Here is a 21,452-nt window from a genome sequence, read left to right as displayed (position 1 = left end):
AGAATGCTCCAGATGTTCATCCAGTCACTGGATAAGTTCATGCCCATAGGGCAATCTGATGTACTCACAAAAGAGTCTATTCCAGAGCCACGGTATGCCTTAGGGATAGGGCATTCGTCTTGGCCTCCGTAGAAGATCGACGAACTTAGACCACATGGATTCACGCATTGCTGCGGATAAATAGAATCTGCTTCTTCGTCTGCCGCACTCTGGAATTCACCCTCATTTCCTTTAGAAGGATTAGCTGACAAGTCAAGTCGATTAATTTCGAAAGAGCGAGCAAAAGTCATATAGTTTTACACAAAATCTCTAATGTACTCAGAACACTGGCCTTGTTTTGCTCTAATGTACAAAGCAAATAGTGTTAAACCAAATACCAGTCTTTAGCAAAATCCTGTATTAAGTTGTATAAAATGTAGATATCCTGTAAAAGCATAAAGTGAGGCACAAACCAGAGTCTCCAGGCTTTGTTTTCAGGGGCTTATTCGGGGAATCCTGCCTTTTGGTCACCAGATACTGTCCTCTAGGCACCTAAACCAACAGCAGACATGGTTAAACAATCGAGACAAAAAGAAAGAGGCACAAACAGACAATTGGACTTAGAAAGAGAACTTGCATGCCATGCAGATGCTAGCATATGAGACGACACAAGCAAAAACAATACAAAAAAGAACCAATAGCAACAAACAATGCCCTCAACAAAATTTCCCATTCATAAAAAGGAAAAATCTTTAAAAGCAACACCTTTTGACACTATATCAAAAACCAGATTTGAAAGAAGAAAAGTTTTGATCTTTGAAACTCCATGGGACATAAACCAAAAACCCAATTAGCAAAACCATTGAATACCAAAGAAAAAAGGTACCTTGGGTGGAGGAGGAAATATAGACTCTAAAATGTTTGAAGTAGAAGAAGGTGACACTTTTGGGGCAAAGAGTTCAGCAAAGGGAGAAACAGAAGAAGAGGACTTGGTTCCTTCGCCTAGTTCCATTTCTCTGAGTAAAATTAAACTACTCTTACAAAGTTAGAATGAACTCTAATTAGAGTGAGATCTCTACATATAGACAGAGATGTGTGCTTGAAACAAAGCACCTCAAGGAAAGAAATGAATAACTAGAAACAGAGACACGTGAAGATTGCGTTTTCTTAGTAGGGTTTTGTTTGAAGAGAAAATGAAACCGTCCGTCCCTCTCTTTACCCAGATTTTATTTGATTTAAAACATTTTCTATGGGTTGGATTTAATAAAAGAACATATATGAAAACCAAATAAATTGAAATAAATTTTCTGCGCTGGAATTAAAAAGGAAATAAAGATTCCCCATGTGGACCAACAATTTTTTTTTAGATAAGTAAAATATTTATTCATCCAAAAGACGGCAGACTAACTACTACAAACATAATCCGTCAAGAAATTACACCAAACCTAATCTATACACAACTGCATATTTATTGTATCAAGTCTATTTATATGGCACCTATACATTTTAATACTAACCGCTTCTTTAATTCTACTTACAATGGTTTCGATTGAACGAGTTGTACCTCTGAAGAGCATGTGGTTGCGCTCCTCCCAGATGAAGTAAATGAAACCAGACCAGGCCAGTTTAAGGATCTGGACCAGAAGAGACTTCCCTTTAAGGTTCAGCAGCAACCAGCAAATGAGATCGTTCTAGCATAAAGGCTCCTGGCTAAGACCACAAGCGTGCAAGATAGCATGCCAAACTCCCACAGCAAAAGCACAATTAGAAAAAATGTGATCACGAGACTCAAAACCAGATCTGCACAATCCACAGCCACTACCTTGCGAGCCTGTCCTTAGTTGGCAATCTGTCAAGCATTACTATTCAAGAGATTAGTGAAAATTTTGGAATATGGCCAGGAAACCATACAAGTTGATGCCAGCTAACCTTCTCCCCCTTGCAGCGAATATTATCCCAAATCCATCTAGCATTAATTTGAGTCCAGCTCCTTATAGAGCAGAAAATTCACTAGCTTCACTCCTTTTAGATCGTTGGACCAACAATTGTTTACCTTGAAATCGTATGTTTCCGTTTCTGTTTTCTGCATTGTGCTAACGGGCTGAACAGATTTCTGCTACGTGCGAGTCATTAGTGTTTGAGTGGGCTCAGGATCCAAATTCCAATCTTTTACTGCCACGACTTCCCCTCCCCCTGTGGACCACAATTCATGGTTAATCAAAATAATCGCAAGCCATGACGATATAATATTGTAATACGAGACGCCATGAACTCGTTAGGCACGCATTGCGGGTTCCATCCTATCAGCACGGGGACCCGGGGGGTTCAAAGATCTATATGGAGTCATGGATGCCGATGTCCTTTGAGGTAGATTCTCGGATCTACCTTTGTGAGATCAACAAGAAATAAGATCGATAAAATATTACAATTGACCTAAAATCAAATGTAGTCGAAATATTGTATTAAATTACGGTTACAATTTCTGTTGCGTAAATAACATCATACTATATAATTCATAAATAACTATCGTTACTCAAAACCCATTATATTTCTAAATTAGGGGTGTAATTATGATGTCATGATATCGTTAAAAACCATTACAACGATAAATTCAATGTCTTTTTAAAGGTTGAGTAGCACCATACAGAAACAAAGAGAAACGTGAGATAAAGTCGGGATAGGTTAGAGAAAACAGATGGACAGAGTCCTAGGTCATATTCTCCATCAATTGAGGAAACAAGATCTGTTCTGCTGTCGTCAATCAAAGGCTACCGAAAACCAAACCGGAATAGTTTGTGCAAAGCAAAGGAGAGGGAAACGATGACCAAAGCATAAGGAAGAACAAGAGATGAAGAAGAGCATTAAAATGCAAAGAGAAAAGATGACCGGCAGAGTAGTCATCCATAGAAAAAGGAAGCAACAAAGCCGTCAAATTTGTTGGAATAATATGGTGAAAAAAATGTCCATATAACGTGCACCATTCTAATACGACGCTACCTGTATACGCCACTAATACGGTAAGACTCTAGTTCACTATTCTGATACAATTATTTTAGATGGTAAGTTTCATTGGTTTTTTAAGTATTAATTTCATATAATCATTTCGTGGATGTAAATAATTGTAATTGTTATATCTACTTGAATCATTCAATTTTCCCCCTAAAAACTTTACGTCATTATAACTTTTCAATATCTCTTAATATATCATTAATTATTTCTTACCTTTATGATCAATCTGGTATAACTTTTGAAAAGCGACATGTATAAACAATTTTTTAAAAATATTGTACAAAAGTGTAGTTTAAAATTTAATTGTTTGAGATTACTATTAAAAAGTGAGTTTGAAAAGATAAAATGTCCATTATCGACATTATGTTGTAAATTAAAAATATAGCGTTTAAATTAATTTACACTTATATATAAATCATATCAATTTAAAATATAACAAAAAAATAAATAAAAAAATTATAATCATAATAAAAATATATTTTATTTAACTCACTATTAATATTTTAATATATAAATCATAAATTTTATTTATTTTCAAATAAATTAAAATAAATTATTAAAAGTAATAAGTTATTTTAAGGGTGTAAGTATTAAATTATTAAAATAAAATGTAAATACATAATTTGGTGGAGTCCATGCATTAGCAAGGGTAAAATTATAGTTTGATTCCAAACACAAAGTTGAAAATGAAAAAGCTATAAATCCTAGTTTTTTGTTGGTTTGAAACCATCGTTTGTACTGCAATTTTCCCTATTTTTACCTATTTGGCATTGATTTTGCAGTCAAAACGGGCTTTTAAGCTAAAAGTGATTTTAGAAAACTTTATCAAACGCACTCTTAGGGTCAGTTTGGCGCTGTTTTTGAAAAGTGATATTTTAAAAGTATTGTAGAAATGAACTTTTAAAAATATAGTACAAAGTATAGTTTAAAATTTAATTGATTGGAATTGTGGTTAAAAAGTGAGTTTGAAAAGATAAAATGTACATTATAGATATGATGTTGTAAATTAAAAATATAACATTTAAATTATATTTACACTTATTAATACTATGATATATAAAATATATCAACTTAAACTAGAATAAAAATATAAAAATAGTTTAAGATAACTCATTAATAATATTTTTATATATGAAATATTTTATTAAGAAAAAAATATATTATCAATATTGTATAACATGTGGAGTAATAATTTAAATACTTGTTTTGACAAAAAGAATATTAAAAAAAATTAGTAACTAAAATAAATTATTAAGTAATAAATTATATTTTAAGTATGTAAGTATTAAATTATTAAATAAAATGTAAATACATAATTGAGTAGTCTATGCATAACTGAGGGTAAAATTATAATTTGATTCCAAACGTAAAGTCGAAACTAAAAAAGCTACAAATCATAGCTTTTGTGGTTGGTTTGAAATCGTCGTTTCCACCGTAATTTTTTTTACCCGTTTAACATTAATTTTACGGTCGAAACGAACTTTTTATTTAAAAGTTAAAAATACGAAACCATAAAAAACTTAAAAAGGATATTTTCCTCTCTCTTATTTTATAATTTCTAGGTGTCCTTTTCGACAGTCCCGATATTGTTTAGTGTTCATTGGTTCTTTTTTTTATCTCCTTCCTTCCTTCCTTATGTCCTTGGTTATTCTTTTTTCTTTCTCGTCTTTTGAATTCTCTAGATGATTCTTTTGGCCGTTTCATAGAGGCTCCTCCTCATGATGCCTTATGGTCTACTTATGACTATCATTGTAACACCCCAACCCGTATCCGACCCGGATACGAGTCTGAAGTGTCACATTGACTTTTCAAACATTTATTCGTATAAAATAGTGAGTAATTTAAAAACTTTTATAACATTTAACTTATTCAAAACATTTACAAAACTATTCAGAACTTATACAATATATTCTTTTGATTACATGCCAACTAGAACTTTATATACAAAAATACATATTATTCACCTCTCTTCTGATCTGACATTCGGTAAGGAGAACTGACATGTCTTGTTCCTCTTTACTTCTCTTTTTGCTTTCCAAACCTACGTGTGAAACAATCACACGCTAAGTCGATGACTTAGTGAGGCATATAAAACATATAATATTTCATATAACATAAAGCATACATAAACATATACCATCATTATCATAATCTCTATCATTATCATTAAGAAACACACATAACATCATATGGTTCATGTAACACATTTCAAACCACTTACCTTTAATAACCATTTATAAACCCATCGTATACATATCACATTCAGTATGTTTGTTTAATCTCTTTATTAGCCCATGTACACTAGTGAGAACTTAAGGTATGTGAGTACATTGAGGTTGTGCACTAATGTTGTCACCACAGCTCGAATCAATTCCCTCATGGGGCACCGAACCTTAGTTCAATATTCGTCCCGAAGGACCAGTCCATAGATTCCGAAGAACCTAGGTAAACAGTTCATATGTCCCGAAGAACATAGGTAAACAGTCCATATGTCCCGAAGAACATAGGTAAACAGTCCATATGTCCCGAAGAACATAGGTAAACCCTCGACCCTTGGCATGCCAACTATACCACTAGCTCTCTTATCACATAACATGGGCATTAACATTCATAACAGTTCAATTTACTTATTCATATCCTTTTTCTTATGAACATATATCTTTTCTTTTCACTCACGTGCCAAATGTACGTGTAATCATTGATCTTATAATCACATGTTCATTCTCTTCGGTCACATACCATATGTATGTGTAAACATATATCTAATATCATATAACACGCATCATAAATGCATGTATTCACATAAATCATTTCTTATAGCTTTATTCATATCACATATTCATATAAGCTCATATCTTATTTCACATATACTTTCCATATAACTTATATATCTCATAAGCACACAAATCATAACATTGATCACCAATCAAATAACATTTTAGTAGTTACTTCTTACCATAGTAACTCCATCACTGGCTCATCGCAAGCCAAATGTTTATTCAATAATATAAGTACAAATTAAATTGCACTCACCTTAGCTTTGCTTTGATTTGATTCTAATCCTTCAATTGTTTCTGAATGGGATCACGTTCTATATCTACATAATCATTTATAGATCTATATCAGTATTATAACTAATATATTCTAATGGTTCACTCCTTAGACTAAGAAAAATGCCAATTTCATCTTTCAATGAAAGTATGCATCGATGCACTACTGATGCATCGGTGCATAAAATGCATTCGATGTTGTATTATCACTGGGATGCATCGATGCATGCCTTATGCATCGATGCACTAATTGTATTCGATGTTTCTATTTTAAAAGAGTGTATCGATGCACTACCAATGCATCGGTGCACATTCAAACAATTTCTGGGTTTTAACCTTGATGCATCGATGCACTATGAATGTGCATCGGTGCACTCTACCCAGAATCTCTTTTGGAACCCGATAATCCATTCATTTTGGATTAAATCCTTCATGTTTAATCCTCTCTTTCACTCTTAACTCTAGTACACATCCTTAAACCAATTTATACTCATTTATTTCATCTTTAACCTTCAAATCCTATCCTTCATATGAAATTCAAGAATTACATCAATAATCCAACATGTTTGAATTCCACATTTAACACTTCATATATCTTAACTAGATTGATGAAAAGTCAAATTTAACTTTCAATTCTTATTATAAACTCTATTTCAAGATTTCATTCAAGAACCACTAATCTTTAATCTTCTCTATCTCCTTTATCTTTTGATTTTAGGACAACCTAAGATTTCCATAATCTTAAGTATTACCTAAGGATCAAAACTCACTCTTAAAATCAGCAAATCATCAGCTAACAAGGAATCTTACCTTTTCCTTGGAGCTTTCTTTCTCTCGTACATGAAGAAGAAGAAGATGAAGAGAATATCTCTTCATCCTTATCCCCTCTAACATATATATCCTTATCATATCTATTTTTAATTCATTTATTAGTCAAATGACCATTTTGTCCTCTACTTCATTTGATAATTACTAACAACTTTTAGGATTTATTTCCAGATAAATCATTGAACTAATCCATTCTTCTACTTTAATCACCAAATTCTGAAAGTTTACCATTTAGTCACTAACCCATAGTTTGGGGTGTTGCAACTCTCCCCTCCTTATAAGAAAATTCGTCCTCGAATTTTCACTGCACATCATAATAAGAACATATCTTCTAATGTTCTTATGTTGCTTCCTTGACTTATTCTTTCTTGTCATCATCAGAAACTTACTTTTCAATCCTTTAGTTTCCAACTATCTTTTTCGTTTATACGTTCATCTTTTGTTGCTTATCATATAAACAATAACCAATAACATCAATCCATTTCTGTTTTTTTTTTCTCATTCGATTATGCATTTTTCCTTTGAACTTTCTAAAATCCACATAATGTTACTCATCATGTAGACATTAACATCAATTCTTATCACTCAAATCAAAAAAATCAATCAATTGATTCATTTCCTCATTTTCTAATTAATTCGCCACAATCCAAACTTTTACTCATTCTTTCATCATTGTCTATATTACGATACACATAATATCTTCATATAACCTTACATACTTTTCTTACTTCTATTCAAACTTATAATTTGCACATCCTTATAATCCTTTATCATATTTAATCCTTTCATTATCAAAATCTTCTTATAACATAACTAAACTATATCTTTTCATAACTTTGATAATCAACTTTACTTGTACAGAACCTCATTCTTATCATCTATTGTACTTGTATTTCCTTCAAACATACAAATCTTTATCTTCTTCACCACAACACCTTACTATGATCAAACTATACAACTGTATCCAAATCCTCTTCATATTTGGTTATCATAACCTGTCAATATATTATAATTTCATTACATTTTCATCACATACTCTTGTTAGCCAATGCTAACTCTTTCCATCTAGAATACAAACTCTTATCATATCCACACTCTTGCTTATACTCAGTACTATCCCTTGGTTTCGAATTCATAATTCTGATTTCATTCATCTTATAAACGTATCACTGATGCACTTATTCTTAAACTCTTTTACAAACAATAACCGCGTCACTTAATCTTTTAACGTTATTATGGTGACATTGTGCACCATACTCTAGTTTACCCGCGTAGTAATTAAACTACTGAATTTAACTTCTCCACTTTGGAGAAATGAAAACCGTTTAACATTTTCTTCATATCTTTTAACCAAATGTCTGTAACAACAGAACATTCCTCAAATTCACCTTTGAACTTAGGTGCTCCTAAATCTTTTAACTATCTCAATACATTCATTCTATGAGTTAACAAAATATAACATTGTAAACACATCGAAATATCATTCAACATCATGAATCATTCTCTAATCTTATACAGACATTCCCTGAGGTTTTCACTCTTCTCCCTGCCTGGCCAGAGCAGGTGAATGCTATTACCTTCAGGTCTATAGCCTTGTGTTTCACTTTGGAAACTCTCATATTTTTATGTGCCCATATCATTTCTTCTATCACATATCACGTGTGCATATGCTCATCCAATTCATATTGTATAACATATGTCAATTGCATATATTCACATATCATCCATCATATCATATGAACATATATATAAATTTCATAAATCATTCTCTGGTATTCACATATCTTATTTAACATAATAATTTAACTATATTAACAAGATATTACACTCCTTACCCTATCAGATCAGAAAATTTTCTACTTTATGTCGGCATGTATACTTTTTAAAACAATTTTGACTTCGTTTTTAGCCTAGAATCGGCTAAACCGTAGCTCTGATACCATTAAATGTAACACCCCAACCCGTATCCGACCCGGATACGAGTCTGAAGTGTCACATTGACTTTTCAAACATTTATTCGTATAAAATAGTGAGTAATTTAAAAACTTTTATAACATTTAACTTATTCAAAACATTTACAAAACTATTCAGAGCTTATACAATATATTCTTTTGATTACATGCCAACTAGAACTTTATATACAAAAATAATATTATTCACCTCTCTTCTGATCTGACATTCGGTAAGGAGAACTGACTTGTCTTGTTCCTCTTTACTTCTCCTTTTCGCTTTCCAAACCTACGTGTGAAACAATCACACGCTAAGTCGATGACTTAGTGAGGCATATAAAACATATAATATTTCATATAACATAAAGCATACATAAACATATACCATCATTATCATAATCTCTATCATTATCATTAAGAAACACACATAACATCATATGGTTCATGTAACACATTTCAAACCACTTACCTTTGATAACCATTTATAAACCCATCGTATACATATCACATTCAGTATGTTTGTTTAATCTCTTTATTAGCCCATGTACACTAGTGAGAACTTAAGGTATGTGAGTACATTGAGGTTGTGCACTAGTGCTGTTACCACAGCTCGTATCAATTCCCTCATGGGGCACCGAACCTTAGTTCAGTATTCATCCCAAATGACCAGTCCATAGATTCCGAAGAACCTAGGTAAACAGTCCATATATCCCGAAGAACATAGGTAAACCCTCGACCCTTGGCATGCCAACTATACCACTAGCTCTCTTATCACATAACATGGGCATTAACATTCATAACAGTTCAATTTACTTATTCATATCCTTTTTTCTTATGAACATATATCTTTTCTTTTCACTCACGTACCAAATGTACATGTAATCATTGATCTTATAATCACATGTTCATTCTCTTCGGTCACATACCATATGTATGTGTAAACATATATCTAATATCATATAACACGCATCACAAATGCATGTATTCACATAAATCATTTCTTATAGCTTTATTCATATCACATATTCATATAAGCTCATATCTTATTTCACATATACTTTCCATATAACTTATATATCTCATAATCACACAAATCATAACATTGATCACCAATCAAATAACATTTTAGGAGTTACTTCTTACCATGGTAACTCCATCACTGGCTCATCGCAAGCCAAATGTTTATTCAATAATATAAGTACAAATTAAATTGCACTCACCTTAACTTTGCTTTGATTCGATTCTAATCCTTTAATTGTTTCTGAATGGGATCACGTTCTATATCTACATAATCATTCATAGATCTATATCAGTATTATAACTAATATACTCTAATGGTTCACTCCTTAGACTAAGAAAAATGCCAATTTCATCTTTCAATGAAAGTATGCATCGATGCACTACTGATGCATCGGTGCATAAAATGCATTCGATGTTGTATTATCACTGGGATGCATCGATGCATGCCTTATGCATCGATGCACTAATTGCATTTGATGTTTCTATTTTAAAAGAGTGCATCGATGCACTACCAATGCATCGGTGCACATTCAAACAATTTCTGGGTTTTAACCTTGATGCATCGATGCACTATGAATGTGCATCGGTGCACTCTACCTAGAATCTCTTTTTGAACCCGACAATCCATTAATTTTGGATTAAATCCTTCATGTTTAATCCCCTCTTTCACTCTTAACTCTAGTACACATCCTTAAACCAATTTATACTCATTTATTTCATCTTTAACCTTCAAATCCTATCCTTCATATGAAATTCAAGAATTACATCAATAATCCAACATGTTTGAATTCCACTTTTAACACTTCATATATCTTAACTAGATTGATGACAAATCAAATTTAACTTTCAATTCTTATTATAAACTTTATTTCAAGATTTCATTCAAGAACCACTAATCTTTAATCTTCTCTATCTCCTTTATCTTTTGATTTTAGGACAACCTAAGCTTTCCATAATCTTAAGTATTACCTCAGGATCAAAACCCACTCTTAAAATCAACAAATCATCAGCTAACAAGGAATCTTACCTTTGCCTTGGAGCTTTCTTTCTCTCGTACATGAAGAAGAAGAAGATGAAGAGAATATCTCTTCATCCTTATCCCCTCTAACATATATATCCTTATCATATCTATTTTTAATTCATTTATTAGTCAAATGACCATTTTGTCCTCTACTTCATTTGATAATTACTAACAACTTTTAGGATTTATTTCCAGATAAATCATTGAACTAATCCATTCTTCTACTTTAATCACCAAATTCTGAAAGTTTACCATTTAGTCACTAACCCATAGTTTGGGGTGTTACAATCATGGTGTGTTGGGGATATATGTCTTCTTTTCGTTGGTGGTAGGTTGAAAAAAATCTAATAAAAGGCCTTATTTTTGCTTAGGCTTAGATGTCAAATTCAAGTGTATTTAGGGATCATTCAAGATCAGAAGTATCTATGAATTTCATGAGTTTCAAAATAAGATCAATATTACTCATTTCTAAAGATAATAGCGAATTTAGAAAGGGGATAGACTTGAAAGCCAAATGCAGGAGTGTTTAGGGCTCATTCATGACTCAAATTTATCTTTGGTACTTATTTGTTATTATAAATGATTATAAATCATTGTCTTTGTGTTTGATTAATGAAAGAGAAATGAGAGTTCTTTATACCTAAAAACAAATAGAAGATTAGAAGAAGTTGATTCAAGCCCTTTATTTAGTGATTTTGAAAAAAAAAGATAATGTATTACTAACCCTTATTATATCATAAATTAGCTGATCCTTTTTTCCCATATGTAATGGGGTAAAGGAGAGGTATGATAGTAGGCTACTCCCAACGCCAGGTTGAGAGCAGCTTCCGTGGAGACCTCCGAATTATGAAATGCCCTCCGTGGGACTCGATCCCACGACCACAAGGTTAAGAGCCTTTTGCTCTACCAACTGAGCTGGACGGACACTATAATCCCTTATCATATCATGATATTCATAAATACGATGAATTGTATTATATATATTGACTTTTGAAGCATGTTGAGTGATATGCATGAATTATGTCTTGGATGATCTATTTGTTGTTCAAATATAAGTTATTACGATTCTAAATGAATCTATATGACCCCTTAGACTCTATAAACGATGTTTGATCTTAGTAATAATGTGTAAAGGAGCTTTAGGGTGATTTCTAAGCCGTAAATGATATTTTCTAAGTTTTGATATCTATAATATTTATGTGTATGGATATTAGATTAATGAATATTGAAATATGGTAAAAATAATCTTGAGTATCAATATTGATACTATTGGTATTAATACTTATTTTAATTAAATTCATTTTAAAACTTAGAATAGTATACTACTCAAGGTTTGAGTATTGATGTCCTTAAGGGAGTATAGATACCAATAGTGAGGATTTAGTTTTGGGTCTTGTTTAAAATGAGACTTGAGTATAGTTGATCAATTGAGTTTATTATGAAGTATTAACTCATTAAATATCTAAAATACCCTTAAAAGAGTATAATTACAATGATGTTCCTATTGAACTAAGTGGTAAATAAGGTTTACATAATTGTAAAGAAAGAGTAATTGGCAAATCTCATTGATTGCCCTTAGTGGCTTAAGGGTATTGTTATTAGCCTTAGCGGCGTGAGTAAGGTTAAATGTTAGCTTTAATGACATAAGCATGATTGTTTGTGTGGCATTAGTGGTGATTGTTTGTTTACATATAACATGACAGACTTCAGTGGCGAATGAATATATGTCCAACAACTTTAGTGACATGATGTAAATAAACATGTGTATATTACTACGATCTTACTGACAAGATTTATACAGATATCTTATATCATTTTTTTATATTTGTACTTGATACTAAATGAGACCGAGAGATGCCATGGTATCATCGATAAGATGATTTATTATTATTGTATTATTTTCTATTGATGTTGAGAGTTCATGGCTAGGCCCTTAATTGTGAACTAGATAAAGCATGAGACTTGTATTGTTGAACTAATGAGATTGTTGATCTTAAGCATGCTATGCATTGGGTTCATGTATCATTTAGATACTTAATGCTTATTACATATTCTGCTAGCATAACTAGCATGTTTATGCTATTGAATTTTATGATATGTTCATTAGATTAGTGGATATACGATTAAGCTTATGAAGCTCAATGTTCGAATATTTTCGTTCATATGTTAATAGACTTTGTATTTCGTTTGTAAACCCTTTTATTATTTTAAGATCTATTTTGTGAATTATGTAAATGAAACCTTAATTTTTAAATAGGAATAATAATAAAAATACCCCCAACGTTTGCACAAATGATAATTTTGTCCCTTACTTTTTTGAAGCATTTTATCCTCATCGTTTTAATTTTTGGTCAAGACAAATCCTATTGGAAAGAAACTGTAAGTTGACTAACAATCAACTCATATTATTGATGTGATATTTTTACATGTGTCTAATTGATGATGTGGCATGAGACAAGTCATCAAAAGTGATGATGTAACATGTACCATATTACTCTAAAAATGATGATGTGACATATGACATATCACTAAAAGTTATGATGTGACATGTAGTACATCATTCAAAGTGATGACATGTCATGTGACGCGTTACTGAAAATATTAACATAACATGTGTCACGTCACCGAAAATAATAATATGGCATGTGATATGTAAGGATAACAGACGATTACAATTTCATGAGTTTCGTATCGTACACGCTCCAATTGGAGCGAAGATGAATATAAGTTTAGTGGATAGTGGGTGGATGTGGATGTAAAAAGGCATAAGGCATACTCGCCGTAGGTAGTGGGTATATGATGTGTTTGAGACCTTACCTACCCCGCCCCACATCCGTCTGTCAACTAACTATTCATCATATATATTTTGGATCATTATGAATTTGGATATAATTTTAGAGACTATTTTGTAAATTTTAAAATTTTATAGGACATGACTTATAATTTAACCAAATGTTATGGTATAAACATTTTTAGAATGTATAGAGTGTGAATTTAAAAACTTTACTCTTCGTGGATGGTAGGTAGGTGGTGGGTATGAAAATATTAGGTGGGTATGGGTACGGGATGTGGGAAGAGGTATATACACCCACCCCACTTGTTTGTCATCCTTAATTCTATGTTAGTAATTGGAAACATGTGAAAATATTATATTAGCAGCATGAGTTGATCGTTAGTCTACTAACAGTTTTCATCTAATATAATCTGATTTGACCAAATATTGAAACGTTAAGGGATAAAATACCCCAAAAATATAAGGTAAAAAGTGACAATTTATGCAAAATTTTGAGTTAATTTTATTATTATTCCTTCTAAATATGTTAATGTTTTATTTCCTCTGCGATTTAAAGTTATTATGATTTCATATATTGACATTAAATAAAAAAAATTCAAGCAGCGACTGTTTCAGTGATCCAATATAACACACTAAATTCGATACTAGTTTAGGATGTTATAAATTTAAAACTAGATAAATTAAACTTGATTTCTATATTTTAAAATATTTCTTAAATTCTTGTTAATTTTATAATAACCTATTAATTTTAAAATTAATCAAATTATACCCTGCCTCCTAATATTTTAGAATCAGACATTTTTATGATACAACTTAATTTCATACCATTTTCTTAACATCTTTAAGTTTTTTTTCAATGTATGAGATTATTTTTATCCCTCGTATTTTTAATTTTAGGAATATTAATTTTGAAAAAGAAAAGTAATGGGTAGAGTGAATGATAGATACAAATGTATTAAAATTTTGAGGTGTAAATATGACCTAGCCAATGTCCACTGACCTCCCCATTTATGACCTTATCCTTTCGCCCTGTTGGACCAACCCCACCTTAACCGTTGGGTCTTATTCATGAAAAAATAACACAAATACCTCTCATTCTCATTTTAATATATGCATGTATGTATATAATATGAAATGAAATGAAATGAAGAAAACTATATATTAAATAGAATTAGTTAGTTTAGTCCAAAAGCTGTGGTCCCCTTCGGTTATGATTTGATGGGAGAGAGACTGATTTTATCCAATTTCATATTGGATGGTCTCATTATTTCCATTTGGACTTTGGAACCAATCATAGAATTTGAAGAATATGGTTTTCCCACTTTATACTAATGATGATATTTATTCATAATTCCACTTGTCGACCACCCACAGGCTGCCACATACACTTCAAAGTGACTTCAAGGCGCCACTGTGGGTCGCCGCATGCTGTACATGTGTCCAATTTTAAGTATAATTTAAAATGATTATAATATAATATATATTTAGATTTTTTTAAACCATTGACACGTAGCCGTTATTTGAACTCATATCTTTTAACCAAAATAATATTTTTTTTTACTACTAAGATCATTAAGTGATGATAAAATGAAATGTTATTCTCTCTTGAAGTTTCAGGTTCGAGCACTTGTGACGAGAAAGTATATTTACGTTATTAATAGACTAGTTTTTTTTGAATGTATACTAATTTATAATTACACTAAATTAATAAAAAAAATTATTTTAATATCATGTGTCTTGTTTAAAGTTTATAATTTTATAAAATTATATAAAATTTAATTTACATTGTTGGTGTATTAAAAATTTGTTATAACTGAAAATCAATTACTTTTTTTTTGAATAGTTCATATGGTTATAAGAGTAGTATTTATTCAAAATTAGTAATACACATTCTGTCAATATAAATGTTCGAATTAAAATTTTCTTGAAAAGTAACATTTTATTTTATCATTGGCGATGATTTCGAATCCAATTAAAATTTAAAGATAAACATAAGAAAGAAAGGCAATGATTTTGGGGAAATCAAATGGGGTGTAGATGATGAATAGGATTATGGTTAGCATTAATGGTGAAAGCATGTGATAGGGATGAAAGGAAAGAGAGGTACGCAGAAGTAAGGCATTGGATGATTGTTTCTATATTTCAACGGAAGGGTCCACTTCAATCTGGGTTTGAACAAAAAATACATTTTATAGTTAGAAAGATGTTTGAATTAAAAAAATAAAATTTTATCTATAAAAATGCATCAGAAATTCCTATATATTTTTTAAAAAGTTAATGTTTCTCTCGTATTATTTCTCTCTTAACGTAATCATTCAGCTCGGAAAATAAACTCGATAAAGTTTTTTTACTAACGTTTTTTGTCGTTGATCGTTATACTGTTGACGTGATAATTCACTTTACTGACGTGATGGTCCATGTGCTGACGTGGCGGTCCATGATGGTTGATAATTTGACAAATGACATGATAGATAAATTAAATTGATAACTCAAACATGACAGATGAACGATTAAAAATTACATTAGAAAAATTAGTCACCTCAATGGAATACCGAAAAACAAAGAAAATATTTTTCCTAATTTATTTTCATACTATCAAACGTACCCAAAATTAAAATTGAAACTAATCAAACGAAACCGAAAACCCAAATAAGATGGGTTCAATCTTACAAGACACGGGCCCAATACACGAAGGTATCTAGTTTTCTCCATATTTTGTGGGGCTGGACAGTCCGAAATAAGCTTAAGCCCTAAATTGTCACAATTTGGGTCTAACTGGGCTTGAACTCACAATTTTATATAGAATTGCCGATTGGAAGTAGGGAGTGTTCAATCGGTCGATTCGATTAACCGATTGAATCGATCTACTAAAAAATCATTAATTGAAATTTTTTTCGTCTTAACCGTTAATCGAATAAATTTTTTTTAATTTTTTTAACCAAACCGAATAAAGTTCGGTTAATCAGTTAGTTAACTGAATTAATCAAAATTTATAAATAATATATATTTTATATTTCCTATTAATTCGGTTAAAGTCAAAATTTATACACTCATAGAACTAAGTAATATATAAATAATATATGTAATAGAGTTACAATCCACCTATATTGTGTAAAACTCTTAGTTTTACACATTTTTAGGATCGTTGGATTGAGGGAAATCAAATGATGAGATTAACTCGCTTTTTGTTTTCCTGAATATCTTCTTATTTTCTACTGTTAATCTCAGACTATCCTAAAAAAGTATAAAACTAAATGAGTTTTACACGGTGTAATTAGATCATTCATGTATATAATATATTAAATATTTAAAATTTTGGTTAATTAACCGATTTCGAGCTAAAATAATCATTTTTAAAAAAAAAGTCTTAATTGTTAACTGATTGAACCAAAAATTAATTGATCGATTAATAAAAAAAATCAATTCAACCGGTTTAATTCAGTTAAAACCAAACTTTGAACACCCCTAATTAGAAGTCCATGCTCATGGAAACAATTATTTTCTTGTGAATGATTCAAAGCCAAAGTCCTTGTTTTTTTTACCAGTCAAAAATGCATATACGGTAGTATACTAATGATAACACAACCATTCATTAACTACTTCATTAATTAATTAGTGTGGTTGAGAAACCAAAAACTAGGAAACAAGAAGTCATTCTATGTTGTAAGCTGCCAAAACCAATGGTCTTAGCCCTTAAGCTCCAACGACATCAGGTCAAAAATTTGAATATGAATCCATATTCCATCAGTGTAGGTATGTACATAAAACAAAAAGGTTGGGTAAAAATGCTAATGTAGTTTCCAAGGCAGGCACTTGAGCAGAGCCTGAGGGCAGGGTGGTTGTGTCCAAGTAGCCGAGCATTCACCGCCACTTCCATTGCAACATTTGCAAACAACTCCAAGAACAGAAAACATCTTCGATTGTCCTGCAAATTATATACAGAAGAAAACAACCCACGCGACTGAAAAAAGGAAACAATCAGCAATAAATAAAAGCTGAGCAGATTCTTACGTTGGCTGGAAACGGGACGTGCCGCCATAGGCCGCTCAGGGGATGTAGAAACAGAGAGCACTAGCAATAGCAGAAGCATAAAACCCTGGATTTTATCCGTTCCCCTTTGTCTCTCGAGTGAGGTATCTCTTAGCAATATAACCAGGAATGCTAAATATATATATAAGCTGAAAGGAAAACCAATTTAATAGGATAGTCACGTCAGATATTTGTTGTTAATCTAGAAAGGTGGCTGTATTTTTTGTTAGAGCGCAAGGATTGGAGTGCTTCTAGAGAACAAAAACTAGACGTGCCACACGTTGTCAGTTCCCAACTCCTTCACGTTTCCAAAGAAATACACAAATACAAAACAACTTTGGTCCAAACTTCAAATTCTACATTTTGATTATTGCCTCTCATTTTTTCACTCTCCCGGTTCTAGAACCTCATCTTGACTAATTCGATCACATCACACATCTAACTTTAGCGGATGAGTTTTTAAGTAGAAGTTTTCTGTTTGCACGAGAACTCATACTCAGACTCAAGATTTGCTTAAAGATATCAAATTGCTAACCATTTAAACCGGGCCGTTAGTTTTATTATTTGATTATTGCCACTCTTTAACTAGTTTCGTTTAGGATATATTATTTTGGTAGTCAACAACTATTAGATTTTGATCACCCTATTACAAAATTGTTAATTTAATCGTTAATTTTACAAACGCTAATTATTATATTGGTATAACGATGTTAACGTCCCCGTACATTTTTTAATCGAAAAGGACGAGTTGGGAGCATATGCATAGTCGAGCGATCATTTTATATTTAGTCAAGGGACTCAACAAAGTAACACCTATAGCAGGAGGATCATTTTATAACTTTAGAAAATCAAGAGACTCAACAAAGTAACATCTTATAGTTGGAGAACCATTTGTGTATTTTAACCTTATATATATTATCAAATTTATTCAAAAATTTTTAAATAAAAAATAATATAAATTTTTAAAAAAATCTTAAAATCCAAAACCCTTGTCATAAGTATGTGCAACACACAGTTAGTTCAATTATTACCGCAAATAGCCGGTCATCCTCCGGTTTATCAAAACCCTATGATCACCAGGCTTTCGGTCACAGCGAGGAAGATAGCATAGAAAATAAATAAATTTAAGAAAAGATTTCGAGTTTTGAGAGCTAGGGACATACATGACATCGAGTTCATTTCTTTTCGTGTAATGAAATAAGAACAAAAGTGGAAGATGTTTAAATCTCTCTCTCTCTCGTCTCTGCCATGTTTTCTGATGATCATCACAGCCTTTCATTTTGCAACTTTTGTCTCTTGTTCTCGTTTTTCAAGCATATCCATAACTGTACATAGTCATCGTCCCCAATATTAAAATGAACAATTGTCACACTTTTTTAATTGGCTTTAAGTTCAGTCAGTGTTTGAACATGTAATATTGGCACTACAAGAAATTTTTAGTATTGTGATAAATTTAATTTTGTTAAAATTAATTTTGTCATTAATAGTAGGTTTTTGGTGACAAAATAAATAATCGTTGAATTAGATTAAAAAAGATATACAATTATGATAAAAACTAAAATCATCATAATAATTTATCACAATTAGCAAATATATGTAACATATAGTGACAAAATTAATTTTATTACGAATTTTTGTCACAAATGTTTCCCTCCAATTTTTTTGCGCCAAATTAAAGACATATAATGACAAATTTTGTAACTAAAAGTGTTAGTAACTATGACAGAAAAAATTGTTACAGCAAATAATGAGATTTAGATTTGTTCTGACAAATTTTATTTGTGATTATATATTTTAATTATAGTGACAAAATGTATAGTCACAAATGATTATCTCCATTTTGTAGTAAAAAAATAAAATTATATAGTGACATGATTTGTAACTATAAGCTATAATTATTGTTAAAAAAAATTGTCACAACAAATAATGATATTCATGTTTTTAGTAAAAAATAATAATATTCATGTTTTTGTGACAAATTATATTTGTAGTTATAAATTTTAATTATAGTAATAACATATATTGTCATAATTATTTTTCTCCACTTTTTTGTTTCAAAAGTTATATTGACAATTTAAGATTTTTGTAATGAATTATTTCTGTACTTATATATTTTAATCATTATAACAAAAATTATAACAAAAAAATTATTTTTTAATTAATAAATGATTTTAGTTTTTTATGAAAAAAATATGTTTGTATTTATACATTTTAATTATAATGATAAAATATAATTATTATTGTTAAGTCAATCAAAAAGATGAAATAGTAAAAAATGAGGTGAATTGACAATTAAAAAATTTGGTGGGAGCTTGAGAGAAAAAGTAAACAAATGAACACTAAGTGTCAGTACTATTTTAGTATACTGGAATTTGACGGACTCAAAACAAAAAAGATAGTATCGATACCATCACTAGGAGTATCAGTACTACTACATTAAGTAGTATCGATATCATTTTAGCATTCTGTTTTGACAGTATCGATACTATTATACTAAGTAGTATCGATATCGTAAATAGTATAGGTACCATTTTAGCATTTTATTTTGATAGTATCGGTACTGATTTAGTAGTATCAGTACTACTTCATTATTTTGGCTTCAACATCGATATCTATATCGATACTTCTTGAATAATATCGATATTGTTCTAATATTATCCGTACTACTATACTTAAAAATCATTTTTGACTCGATATTATTCTAGTAGTATTTATATACGATTTTTTATCATTTCTATTAATATTATTATAATTTTTGATTTATTTTATATTTTAATATTATATAAATCTCATCATGTTCTCTAGACTATGCTTTAATTATTATTTTATTATTATTATTATTATTATTATTATTTTCTTAAGAAGATATATAAAGATACTCTAATAAATAATAATAATCGTGCTTAACAGGAGTCTTATTTTGTTTAATATTTAATCTATTGTTATATTTTTATTTTATTATTTTAACATTATATGAATCAAAGAAATAATGCTATGCTCTTAATAATAATTTTTAAAAATAATTAATTAATTTAGGAGGGAAATTTCCCTCTATTTTCTTTTAAAGGAAATTGAGTTTTAGGGGAAACTGATTTTTAGGGAAATTTATTTTTAATCGGGTGGTGGAGAAGAAGATAAAGAAGAAGGCGGTGTAGCTATGGCGAGGCGAAACTCAGAAAACGTGCCTCCTCATAGAAGAAACTCCAATGGGGGTATGCGGCTTTCAATGGAACGTATCAGTGAAGTGCCTGAGAAGAAACCCAGAAAATCCATTCGTCTTTCTTTCATGTGGTCCGTATAATTTATACTCAACATCTTCGTTATGATAGCTGTAATAAACTTGGGATTTAATGGAAGCGTTCATCTTAGATGTATACCAGGCTTATGAGGAAAAACCAGTCTACTACTGCAGACAGCTTTGACAATAGCCTACTGGTGGATGCTAATGAGGACGAAAGTGATTATGATGATGAGAGGCCCGACAGTGTTGATGACAAAGTTGGACAAAAGGAAATGAGAAAGGGTATTAATTTGGCAACCACGCTTGAGCGTATAGAGAAAAACTTTGTCATTACCGATCCCAGGTTGCCTGATAATCCCATTGTAAGACTTTTGAACTCTAGCTTTTATGATTTTTAATGGTGGATCATGCAAATTGGAGATTAACTTTGTAAGAAAATAAATGATTCTACTTCTCTTGATGTTCAGATCTTTGCCTCTGATAGCTTCTTGGAGCTGACAGAGTAAGGAAATCCTGGGCAGAAATTGCAGGT

The 21,452-nt window shown here is 30.9% G+C and overlaps 1 protein-coding gene across 1 annotated transcript; it reads left to right on the top strand.

Moving 5' to 3' along the window:
• The first annotated feature begins 20,798 nt into the window (after window positions 1-20,798).
• Window positions 20,799-21,452, top strand: LOC120142436 (phototropin-1-like). The gene is made up of 3 exons (XM_039157138.1): window positions 20,799-20,970; window positions 21,060-21,282; window positions 21,388-21,452. The coding sequence occupies exons 1-3, from the start codon at window positions 20,837-20,839 to the stop codon at window positions 21,424-21,426; spliced, it is 396 nt and encodes a 131-aa protein (XP_039013069.1). The 5' UTR covers window positions 20,799-20,836; the 3' UTR covers window positions 21,427-21,452.

This window comes from Hibiscus syriacus, unplaced genomic scaffold (genome assembly GCF_006381635.1).
Source record: "Hibiscus syriacus cultivar Baekdansim isolate YM2019G1 unplaced genomic scaffold, ASM638163v2 tig00110828_pilon, whole genome shotgun sequence".
In the NCBI taxonomy this organism is placed as follows: Eukaryota; Viridiplantae; Streptophyta; class Magnoliopsida; order Malvales; family Malvaceae; genus Hibiscus; species Hibiscus syriacus.
The sequence above is the reverse complement of the archived record's forward strand: the minus strand, read 5'-3'. Positions and strand labels throughout refer to the sequence as shown.

Bases quoted from the DNA above. Each gene is read 5' to 3' on its own strand.
- LOC120142436 (XM_039157138.1), top strand. From the start codon at position 20,837: ATGGCGAGGCGAAACTCAGAAAACGTGCCTCCTCATAGAAGAAACTCC. The intron at 20,971-21,059 runs GTCCGTATAATT...GATGTATACCAG, and splicing joins ATTCGTCTTTCTTTCATGTG to GCTTATGAGGAAAAACCAGT. The intron at 21,283-21,387 runs GTAAGACTTTTG...CTTGATGTTCAG, and splicing joins GGTTGCCTGATAATCCCATT to ATCTTTGCCTCTGATAGCTT.